The sequence below is a fragment of the Thunnus maccoyii genome, chromosome 10 (genome assembly GCF_910596095.1).
Source record: "Thunnus maccoyii chromosome 10, fThuMac1.1, whole genome shotgun sequence".
In the NCBI taxonomy this organism is placed as follows: domain Eukaryota; kingdom Metazoa; phylum Chordata; class Actinopteri; order Scombriformes; family Scombridae; genus Thunnus; species Thunnus maccoyii.
Window position 1 is genome coordinate 19,321,497 of NC_056542.1, and position 12,045 is coordinate 19,333,541.

At 40.9% G+C, this 12,045-nt stretch overlaps 1 protein-coding gene across 3 annotated transcripts in view; it reads right to left on the bottom strand.

The window, feature by feature from the left end:
• kmt2bb (lysine (K)-specific methyltransferase 2Bb) overlaps positions 1–10,756 on the bottom strand; it is a 32,363-nt gene extending 21,607 nt beyond the window's left edge. The window contains exons 1-10 of one of the 3 annotated variants that reach the window (XM_042423403.1): positions 9,833–10,756; positions 8,235–8,313; positions 4,506–8,057; positions 4,217–4,389; positions 3,906–4,025; positions 3,439–3,625; positions 1,753–1,984; positions 1,607–1,674; positions 1,257–1,514; positions 796–902 (exon numbers count right to left, since the gene is read on the bottom strand). In XM_042423403.1, coding sequence (XP_042279337.1) covers positions 796–902; positions 1,257–1,514; positions 1,607–1,674; positions 1,753–1,984; positions 3,439–3,625; positions 3,906–4,025; positions 4,217–4,389; positions 4,506–8,057; positions 8,235–8,313; positions 9,833–10,138 — 5,082 coding nt within the window. In that variant the 5' untranslated portion in view covers positions 10,139–10,756. Of the gene's footprint in view, positions 1–795; positions 903–1,256; positions 1,515–1,606; positions 1,675–1,752; positions 1,985–3,438; positions 3,626–3,905; positions 4,026–4,216; positions 4,390–4,505; positions 8,058–8,234; positions 8,314–9,808 lie in introns of all 3 variants that reach the window. The other 2 variants (XM_042423402.1, XM_042423401.1) reach the window with 2 other exon arrangements.
• Positions 10,757–12,045: the final 1,289 nt, after the last annotated feature.

Genomic DNA, 12,045 nt, shown 5'->3' on the forward strand with positions numbered 1-12,045 from the left:
TTATTTTAAAAAATGAACTACATTTATTCATATATGAATTTATTTGAAAGCATCTTACAGTCTCCTGCCTCTGTGAGAATAACAAAATGAGGGGGAGGCGGAGTGCTCCGCTGTGTTGTTATTAGCTCAGAGGACAGCCATCGCTGTTTGGTTGAAGTTGTTTAATGCTGCAGTGTGTGTTGATCAGCCAGTCACGTTTGTTACTGCTGGAGTTTGTTGCTATGCTCCACTAACGTTAGTCTCTGAGTGACGGCGTAGAAAGTTCACAATATACTTCACGTTCATCTCGCACAGGTAATTATTTAGTCATTAAATCAAAAGATGTTTGCCACCACTGCGCTGTTGACTGAGTGCTGCACTGCCCTCACAGTTTTTTCATTCCATCAACATCACATGCTGGTATTTTCAACAAAGGCGGTGACCTGTATTACAAAGGCAGCCCGCCTTTGAGTTAGATACGCGGGGAAAACCCTGGTCTTTCCTCAACTTCCTTAATTTTGTCTTCACTATCCATCGTAACCATAGCCCTCATGTGTAGTTACATTTTATAGAAGGCACAGTTCGGTTGGGTGGGGACTGCATAGGGCTCAGCAAAAAACCACAGTGGTTGTCCTGCAAAAAGTTGAACCGGAATCAACTATTGCTGGAACGCAACCGAACGTCACACTGCTTTGGCCAATCACGTAAGCTGGCAATCAGACCGAAGACTGATGTTTGTTGTATGACAGTGCAATCAAACATAATTGCAAGTTGTGTAGTCCAACCTTAGCAATGATCAAACTCCGAATTACCCACCTTCTCAGGCTTACGACGAGCAGGTGGTACACGGTGTGAGCTGGACTTTCGATGCCTGACCTCCTCATCTGAAATGTCTCCTAGGAATCCATCCAGTGACACAAAGTCTTTGAAGGACAGGAAAAAAAACAGGGCTTATTATTAAGAGGGACACCACAAGGCTTGGTACTCTTACTTGCAAAAAAAAAAGACTATGGTAAAAGGTAATATGTGTATGAACATAGCTCTAAATCATGTGTGAGCAGACACTTAACTGTGATGTTAAAAATAAAAATACTTAACTAGCTTAACCAGAAGATTGTTGACATAATTACATTAAGTGTGCAGCACAAAAAACTGCACACGTACCACATATGAGATTTGTCAAAAGCAAAGCAGCTCCACTGGTGACTCCTCTTGTCTAAGTCAGGCTGATCACGAATGAAGCACAAATCTAGTCTTGTTTCTGAGTGTTAATATACCTTGACTGAAACGAGGTCCATGTCCCCTTCTCCTGGCTGGTGAGGCTGAGCTTGAGATAGCTTTGTCATCGAGATCGGAGTCGTAGTCCACCAGGTCAAAGTAGACACGAGGTTTCACGATGCGCTTCGGCTGCTTCCTTACTGACGGACTGTTGCCATCACCCTGGGGACCAGATGGTGAGTCTGCAGCACCTTCGTTCCCTTCATCATTGCTTGAATGTCCCCCGCTGAGAGAGGATCGCCGTCGCTTAGAAGGACCTTTAAAGAAAGAATAGACAAGTCTCTGTCACACTGAATGTTACAGAGGTATTACAGGAACATGAAGCTTGCACGCTCGAGTGAGAAATTACCTTTGGGTGCTGTTCTTCCACTTAGTCGCCGAGCTTTCCTCTCTTCAATCTGATCACATCTCTTATACCTTGTGGAAAAATACAGAATCCTTTTATACTGTGTTGTGCTCCACTATAACAAAAAAATTAAATATGCGTCAACTTACACACAACACTGGCGTTTAGTATTGGGACCACCAAACTTGGGTTTGTCAAGGCAGTTCATGCACTTGCCACAGTCCTCCTCGTGGTTGCAGCCTTTGCAAACTCCACACCTCCGAGAGCGGTACCCAAATGGCCCGAGTCCTTTTCGTTTCACAAAATTCGTTGGCTTCTTGACCTTGGCCACCTTTGGATCCGACAGCCCAGGACTATCCGATTCTGAGGGAGAGCCAATATCTGTAATAACACACATTCAAGAAGAAAGGGAAACTAACACCAGCCACATGTTGCTTAGTTTTAACCAAGCGGGTAGCTCCCAGTCTGAAAAGTGAAGCCAATGTGGAAGTGCCTTAAACCTGCATTCTTAAAAATGGCCAGCAGGGGGCGACTCCACTGACTGCAAAAAGAAGTCTGATTGTATAGAAGTCTAGGAGAAAATGACCCCACTTCTCACTTTCCTAATGAGTGCATGGTCTCAATCGTTTCAATTCTTCTTCAATACAGTATGATGTTCACTTTGTAAATTATGGTCCTATTTAGAGTAAAATAAATGATAAAACAACGTATGCTTTATGGGCATGGCTACCTTGTGAGTGACAAGTTGCTACCATGGCGACAACATTGACAATGTAACGTAACCATGGCGTCACCCCAGATGCACAGAGTATAGGCGTAGGTACTGTGATTTCGCAGTGTGTTATCAGTTCATGAAAGTTAATTGTAACATTTTGGTCACCTAAAAAAAAAGTCTTCGTTTGGTTGTACTAAAAGACCCTCGAAATAATAGGCTGTTCCCTTTTTCCAGTGAGTACATTTAGTTTAAATGTTTTTAGGTCTGTTTTTCCCCAGTGGAAATTAGCATCAGCTTTAGCATTAACACAGTTAACCGTAGACTGTAAAGGCACTGTGCTAACCAAGCTAGCACCTAGCACTAGGGTTAGCTCCACCCTCTCATCCAAATATGGTCAGTTCTGGCTCCAAAAATCAAAGATGGCAATGGTCAAATCCAAGATAGTGACAGTAAAATCACTAAACTTGAGGCTTCAAAACGGCAGTCCACAAACTAATGGGTGACATCATGGTGAGTACAGCGATATTTTTTTTTTTACAGTCTATGGTTTTCACTCCTGTGTGTTTCAGATAAATAGTCAATTGATCATAATTTGGTGTCACTAATTTTGGTTTGGAGATTGACTCAACTGTAAACTTGAAAATTTAGTATATCCTGAAGAGCTGAGTCATTGACTGAGAAATTAAGCTGTTAAAAATCAATTTTTGGAATATTGCTAAATTTATGTTGCAGTGAATTTCTTTGTATTTTACAAATAAACTGATCAAATTGCAAATTCAGAAACATCAAAATGATGGACTGCTGGGAACACATACCTAAATAGTACAGGTCTAATGATTCATATATTACACTGATGCATTAAGCATTAATCCAATTAAATCCATTTGTGTTCTAATATGAAAGATCAAATCACTCAGGTTTCAGTAAAAACATTATAAATCAATATCACAAAATCTAATTGAAACTACTTCATCCTCTGCCGGGATTGAGAGGCTGGAGCTTGTACTGTCACTATTACTACTGCTGCCATCAATTTATCATATTGAAGTCACAAGAAATTTTATGGGAATACTTCAAGAGAGCAAGATCCAGATACGACTGTCAATCAGTTCACACCTACCTTTTGTGATGGCGGAAGGGGAAATGCCACTTCTTTCATGCAGCGGTAAGGCGCTAAGCCTGGGAATGTCATCTGGTATCAAGGCTCGAGGCTGCCCAAGCACCACAGATGCAGCACGGCAAACATGCTTGATGCGTGGACCTCCTGCTCTACGGAACTCCTGACACGGAGGGGAGATGAGCTGTGGCTGGAAGAAAAAACATAACAAAACAAACATTAAACTTTGAAAGTGATATTAAGAAGCTAGAATTGCCAGGGGCCTCGATTTCATATAGCCACTGGTCATAAATTAAATATCAGCACATTTCTGTACAGTACACTGACAAAAGTAAATTTTCTTTTGACAACTTTCAACTATAGCGGAAGGTTAAATACAAAATCACTCAACACATCAAACACAGACAGACAGAATCAAGATTTTTAGTAGAATCGATTCCTGCTCCAGGCCTATTGATTTGGACACTTACTTGTCCTTGAGGTGGCTCTGTCTTGACTGGAACATCAGAATCAAGCTGCACCCTCTGTTTCCTCCTTTGTCTCTTGGAGGTCAAATCTCTCGACCTGGCGCCAGCTGGGCCAGATAACAGCTAGAGGGTTGATGGCAAAAACAAGGCATCAATATGAGCTTCAGAAAACTAGAAAAAGCATTATTCAAAACACTTGTGTTTTTTGAGGTTTTCCTCATTTATGGCAGTTCATATTACATAGAACCTATCTAATAATAAACAATTTAGGTCTATAAGGACTGAAAATGTGCTGGAGGTGAACATGACCTTACCCCAGATGACTTAAGCTGTTTCTGCTGGTCAATTTTAATGAGCTGGACCTTGGCTTTCCTGAGGAGATTGAACATTCTTTTATTTGCACCAGTGAGGCGGGCTCTTTGTGAAGCTCCCTTCTCCACAGATCCAGGATAATCACCTTCACCTGCGCCTGAATTCTGCAGCTCTCCTGTGGAAATGAGGTAATAAATGCCAGTTTCTGGTCCATTATAGTAGTAAGTATTTTCTTCAAGTAAATGCTGTTTGTTAAACATGAACTTGTTGCGTTTGAATTATTTTGCTTACCTGAGTGACGTTGGGCAGTGTCTTTCCCAGCTAAATCCTCCTCTTTACCCTGATGAAATGCATGGGACTTGGAGTTCATAGTCCTAACGCACACAGAAACTTTCCTGACAACTCCAGGACTGTCAAGATCTTCTATCTTGAGCTTGGATTTGTCCTTATCTGCGTTTGTGTTGCGTTGCCTCAGGCTAATGCTCATGGCCTCATCATCAAGCCCTTCAGCTAAATCAACGGGAGGCTGAGGAGGTTTACTAACGCTTTCCATCTCTGTTGCGTTTTTGCTTTTGGGAAGTCCTGTGTGCAGCTTCTTTAGCCTTTGATAAATCTTGAGGTGAGCTGTTTGTTTATTAAACTTAGGGGACATTTTCTTTTTCTGAGCGTCCAGGAGGTCAATAGATAGTTCTGCAGGCTTATCAACTGGTGGTGATAAAAAGAGATCCTCACATTTGCTCTCTGGAGTTTTGTCCAGTGTATACATTTCCTCACTAGACTCTTCAGGCACATGCCATTTGAAACTAGAGTTCTTCAGAAGAGGCCGCTTCTTCTCAATTTTGCCACTTTTTGTCTCAGAAAATAGGCTGTCAGCTATATCAGTGCTGTCATCTAGGTCCTGAGCTGAGAACAGATCAACATCCAACTGAGCTTCACTCAATATGTCCTCCTCATCAACTGGCAAGATAGGGGATATTGCTCTGCCATTCCCATCATCTCGTCTCTTTCCCGGACGTATTTGCAAGCCCAGTTGAAAACCCTTCTTTGGGGAGTTTCTTCGAGGCAGTACCGACATTCCAGCATCATCCATAAATCTTTGTGGGGTCTTGATCACTCGTGAGGATCTGGCACTTACAACAGGCATAATGAAGTGCTTGATGTTCTTTACAAACTTTGATTTACCAGGCTGAGCATCTACCACATCTGCTCGTGCCCCATCGACTAACGTGTCGGTTTCCTCCTGCTTCAAACTGTCTTTGTCGATCCCTATTTCTATCAGCTTAGAAATTATTTTAGATTGTGGGTTTGGTCTTTTAGACCCAATAAATGGAAGGCTAGATGGTCTCTTCTTGTACTTTTTATGTACTCCAATAAGTTTAGAGCTCAGGGCTGGTGTGGTAGCTGCCAACTGGGTGGAAATGTCATCATCTCCCTCAACAATTTTCCGACTTTCAGATAATTTAAGTGGAGCAAACTTCCCATCTCTGCTCCTGTGCCTGTGTTTCTGGCGCTGCCCAATCAAATTTTTACGCCTCTTTTTTACCTTTTTGAGGGATTTCTTTTGTAGGCACAATGTTTTTGGATCACTCACTTGACTTTCCGATGCCAAAGATTGTTGACTATCTATCAACTGAATGTCTGTTTCCTCTTTTACGGGTGGTTGTATCTGCTCTTCTTCAACTGATACAGTGTCCTGTTTTGCCTCAGGCTGGGTGCAATCTTTTGTTTCTGACTGACTTGCCTCTGTTACTAAAGGCAAACTATCTTCCTTTAGCACAGACTCCGTATTAGTCGCTTCAACTGTAGCCAACTCTATGCTGACAGCAGTTTCAGGAGAAACAACAGCCTTCTTCCTTTGAACAGACCTCTTCTTTACCAATTTACTATTTCTACATCTTCTAGGTTTAGAAGGCACAGGCAATGGTTTGGCCTCTTCAATTTGCGGTTCTACCTCATTCTCCATCTTCTGTGGAGAAACTTCACCTGGCACCTGTGAGGGATCGTCAGCGATCTGTGAAGAATCCTTATCAGGCGCTTCAGAGGAGTTTACACTGGTTACCTCTGAGGAGTCTACAGCCAAAACCTGACAGGAATTTTCAGGAAGAACATGTGAGCTGGAGTCTTCTGTTAAAACCTGAGAAGAATCTTCAGTGTGCACCTGCGGGGTATCCTCATCCTGCGGACTCATTCTCAACTTCCGTTTCTGAGTCGTCACAGCTTTACGACCGTCAGACTTTTTTTGCGGTGAATCAAGGCTTGATGTTCTCCTTCTCAGTCTCCTGGTTGGCAAGTCTTCAGCATCCGGACATGATGATTTATCCTCTTTAATTTCACTTAGGTCTTTCGGAACATCATCCTCTTTCTTTTCAGGCACAGGACTAACTTGCTGAATTAAAAAGGATGGCTTTGAGCTTTTGTGTTTACCAGGAGAGGATACTTTTTTGATCTGAAGAGGTGGGACAACTTTCCCGCAATCCATTTTAGTGATTTCTTGCGGAGGCGTTTCACTTATGTCTTCCACTTCAATGTCCACCTGTAAAGTAGACTTTTCCTCAAATGACATGTCAGCCTTGTTTTGGGAACCCTTTTCATTATTGTCTGTGTTATTACTCTCTTGTGGGGTAGGGTTATCCAGTTTTGATATTTTATCCATCGCCTTCAAGCTCATGTTGACACTGGTGTCACAAAAAGTGGACTGATCCGTTTCGCTCACGGTTGTCTCTGTTACTTTGACAGTGTTTTCAGCACCCTGTGTCTGAATGCCTCCCTTTACCAATGTTAAAGTCCAGACAAATTTTCTCCGTTTTTTCTTTCGCGTTGAATTCTTCCCACTTGACTGTGCATCATATTTTGGGTTTCTGATCTTTTTCAACTTTAAACTTGGGACCCTCAGTTCATCCTTTATCAAAGGCAAAGTGTCACTGGGTTGTACTGCTAAATTATCCGTCTCTGTGGAGGATGGACTGTGGTTTTCTGGCACTGTAGCATCCTTATTTAGCCTCTTGCTTTGCCTTCGTCCATCACTTCTCATCGATGGTTTGGCCTCAACTGTTTTAGAAACTTTTGACTTGGACTCTGCAACAATGGCATCACTTTTACTTAGACTTTCCGGTTCAGCTGCACTGTCCGAGACTCTTTTCGTGAGTGGGTTGGTGACTCTGTTGCTCCTACGAATCAGTTGTTGATTACCTTCAGACCCTTGCTCTGTCACAATTTCCTTATGCTTTAATTGCTTTGCATTTGTTTTTGGCTCTACAGTTGCGCTTTCCTTTACAGTGTCAAGTTGATCGGCTGATTTTCTCTCTTTTGGTTTTTGGTCATCAGCCACAACTTTGGCACTAGTCTGGCAAACAGACTCTGTTGTCTTTGAAGCAGATCTTCCACGCCGTCTTGCAGGTAAAGTCCCCCCTCCTTTATCTTCTGTGCCATGTTTATCATCATGTGGTTCAGTTTTTAATTTGACATGAGCACTTGAAATCTGGTCACCCTGAATGTCCTTGGCTTTAGGCTGATCCTGAATTCCTTTTATCTTCAACTTCTTCATGGATTTTTTATGAGGCTCCTTTACGGTTTTCATTTTCTTTTTGGCCACCAACTTTATAGTAATCCTCGGTGCTGCTGATGACGCTCCGCTTTTAGTGGACTGTCGATCCATAGTGTTTTTTCCTTTCGAGCCTTTCCTGCAATCCTTTGCAGGCTCCGCTTCAGGAGATAAGGTGTGTATCTCCTCCATGGATTTTACATCCTTTACAGGATCGGGTGGACTAATAGCTGCCTCCACTGCTGGCGTATTAAGCGGTAGCTTCTCGCTTTGTCGTTTAGATTTTGTGTTGACAGCATCACCTACAAAACAAAAAAATAAAACATTACAAAACCTAAAACACCTTCAGTGAATACAAAACTGTGATATAAAAGAACCCTCTTTTATATTGCATTTCATTTTCAGTTCAAACTTCAACTTGTGTTCATCATTAATTACACTATTCATGTTGTGTGGTGCAGCAATATATTTTTCTTTACCTTTGGAAGGGTTTTGTCGAGACCATATACGTCCTTTGGAGCCTTTTCTTTCAGCTTCAAATCCTGTGAAGTCATCTCCCTAAAAGTAAGAACAGATAATTAACACCTGAAGCAACAGCACCCTGCTGACGGTTACTAAACTATCAACAAATGTTTAGCAAATAGCATTCAGACTGTGGCATAAATGTCCACTGTGCAGTGTCCAATTGGTCAAAGCCACCAGATGTTGTAAACAATCAAGAAAGAAGTGGAACAAAATACATTTAAATGTTCATCATGAAGAATGGATTAATGACCGGCATAATGGTGATTTACACAATACACTAAACAAAACTATATACGTTTATCTTTCATATTGGACTAAAGGCTATGTCTAATAATAAAACAATTATTATTTTCATAAGACTTTAAATCAATAGTTTCAATGACAGACAATGGACAATTGTTTTCATCCGTTTCACATTCAACCAAAATCTTTTCATTAATCTCATCTGAGTTGTAAGACATAACCCTTGACTAGGCACCACATTAGTTACAAACAACTGCATTCATTTAGCTGTTTGGGAAAACTTTCTTTAACTTCTGATCATGCAGTTACATGTTATCTAGATTACGCTTTGAATGACGGACACCTGCGCAGCCTCCAAAAAAACTGCAGGGAACGGTGGGTCTGTAATTACGATTCCCTCCAAGTAACTTTACTGTACATCTAACTGAAGCTTGCAGTTGTGACCTCAGCGCCAACAAGCAGCTCCGCTCTCATGAATAACGATTAGACGCTAACGACTACATGTGTGTTCGTAGAGAGCTTTCAATTCTAACAACAAGGGTGCAACTGGCTTTGGCACACTTCTGCACCACCATTTAAACATGTCGTGTTTGGTGACATTGGCTAGCAATTAGCCGTACCCTTCTCTTGAAGGCATTTACACACATGCTACTTAGCCATAATTAAAACTTAGTTAACTGAGTGTTCATATCGCAGTTACGTTTGGCAAGACACGTAGTATCCCTAGCATGCAGGAGTTGTGTTTTCTATCTCTTTTAAACAAGCTTAGCATCTGGACAGCGTATGAAAACAGATCAGTTAGCAGTAGCCGCTGTGCAGGATACAGAGGCGCTAGCCTTCCCGTTCTTTGTGTTCGCTACTATTAGCTCGCTGCTACTCTGGCCCGATAACGAGCGGGCCATACATGAAATAATAGCGATGCCTGTTTACAAACTGGCGTACTCACTCACGGGCTTTTCAAATATATTCTATTCATGGTATCGCCTTTTATATCATTAACCCTCGTGATAGCAGTTAAGGGAAACAGTGCTAATGTAACTTAAACTGCTCTGTTGCCTTGTTGAAGTGGTAGTTTGTGTTGCGACTCAATAAATGTCATGGAAAGCTGCACTGTGCTAACATTAGTTAGCATGTAATGTTAGCTTACCAAGGTAACGTTAGCCTAGCAAAAGGGATGTTGACATTTCTCCATGGCACTAACCAGTCACACTGCTGTAGATAGCACTCATTCTTAACACATTTAACGATCACACAAAATGTGAGAAGATGAAATAAAGATACTAACTCCTGGGTCGGTTTGGGGCCTCACCTCTTCACTCCCACTAGAGCTGTATCCAGCCTGGCCAAGGATCTTGTGGCTCGCCTCTATCCCAAGTAAGCGCAAGTGAGACTGGTCTTCGTTTAACGATAGAGCCAGGTTTGTGGGCCTTGGCCCTCCGTTAGTCACATCATCAGCTTCTAAACCAGATCGTCCGAGTTGCCATCGCTTCTCAGAGCGCAAACGACTGCGAGAAGACCAAGGCCGACCGGGGAAACGACCTCTGGCCGTAGCGGTTCCACCTTGGCCTCCTCCGGCAGCCGCGGTTGCTGATCCGCATCCCGCTGCCGCCATCATTGCTTCAACAACAACACACACAGCGACGGCTAGTAGCTCGAGGAGAGACAAGAGGGAAGGCGCGAGATGGGAGGGGGGAGCCGCAATGCTGCAAGGGAAAGTGAGTTTTTTTTTCCTCTGTATGACTCTTAACGGGAGACGAAAGTGGGTCGACCTCTGGTGGTGATTGTAGCCTATTCAATCTCATTTAATGTCACCTCGAATCAAACCGTATTGATTGCATTAACTTTTAACCCACTGATGACAATTTCATTCACTTTATTTACTTATACACTTATGAACAGTTAACTCAGGCACTGTGCAATAACTCTGTAACACTATAATACCCACTGCACCTACATATTATACATATTTACTTAGTTTAAAATACAAAACATGCAATATATTTCACTCATTATTGTATATTTGAACAGGCTGTATATACTGTACATAAACGCATACTATATTCAAAAGTAACGTCATTTTTTTTTTATCATTTAATATTTTCTCAGCACTCCTTGCACTCTTCACTTCTTTGCACCATTTGTATCCTGTTTACAGTCCAGAAACGGTTTCACCTATATATAGTCATCCCTTGTGTATATTTCTGAAGATTGTTGTGTTGTTATTCTGTGTAAGTACACTGGGAGCCATTAAACCAGAGACAAATTCTTTGTATGTGTAAACACATTTGGCCAATAAAGATAATTTTGATTCCTTCAATGATCATTTTTATTCATGTTATTTGCTGTTTAGGTGTATCCTACATATTAAAATTCCAAGACTGCCTTGTATGCTGTTTAAAAATGTTCAGCCAAATTTTATATCCAACATGTTCGTTAAATATTCATTGAATAAATAAGATGTTGCAAGACTTTCCAGGCATGTTCTCCTAATACACAATAAACAGGCAATGGGCAATTAAAGAGGAAAACTGGAATTAGAAAAGACTGTTGAAAACATTGATCATTAATATTAATAATAACATTGGTATTATGTAAGTTTTTGTAGTTTAACCAGCTTTAAGGTAATTTTTTCATTCCTTCATGGGAGGATTTATTGCAGAGCTGAGAAGAATGCATATAAGTCATAATTGGGAATAGGAGAGTTTTAATATTCTTGACCTACGTAAACAGATCGATTTAGTTGATCAGAGAGGGAAAGTCTTTATCATCAATCAAAACAGCCTCAAATAACATCTTGAAGAAGGAATTGGTTTTAGAGGTAAATAATGAAGAAATACAGTACTACAGAATTTACAGTCAAGTGTTTTTATGATTTAGTGCATTAGGCTACATTCATCATTTTATGATCTGTTGTACACATTACAACACAGCAGATGGCAGTATGCATCTTTAATGTCATCAGAAGAAACTGATGATGAAGAAGGAGGGGGACAGCGAAATCCTGAGTATGGACATAAATGTAATGATCACATCCTCACATCCATAGTGTTGCCGCCAATGTAATAATAGAAGAAAATAATGTTGCAGAATAACTTGGCAAAGAAAGCATATAAAATAAAAGTACAAATGAAGCAAAATATCTTCTTCAATAATAAATTGATTGGTAGAATATATAAGATAAAGCCAAATGTGAGGTTTACAGTAAGAAAACAATGTAAAACGTTGATAATCAACTTAGGGAACATTCAATCTTCTTCAGAGATTTCGACGAAAACAACAACAAAAAAAACATCTTTAGGTGGACGTTTTAATTGAGAGGGTTTTGTTACACATGGTGTAAAATGTGTGGAAAGGGACAGACTCGGGGCTTTAGATCGGAATGGCGTTAATTATTGAAAGATTGATAAAAAAAAAAATAAAGATTGGGTTCAGACACGAAGAAGGAGGAATGACTTTCTTTATCACCAAGGTACTGTCGCACCCATAAATTTATTTTCAACTTCAAAAAGATGAAGGCATAAT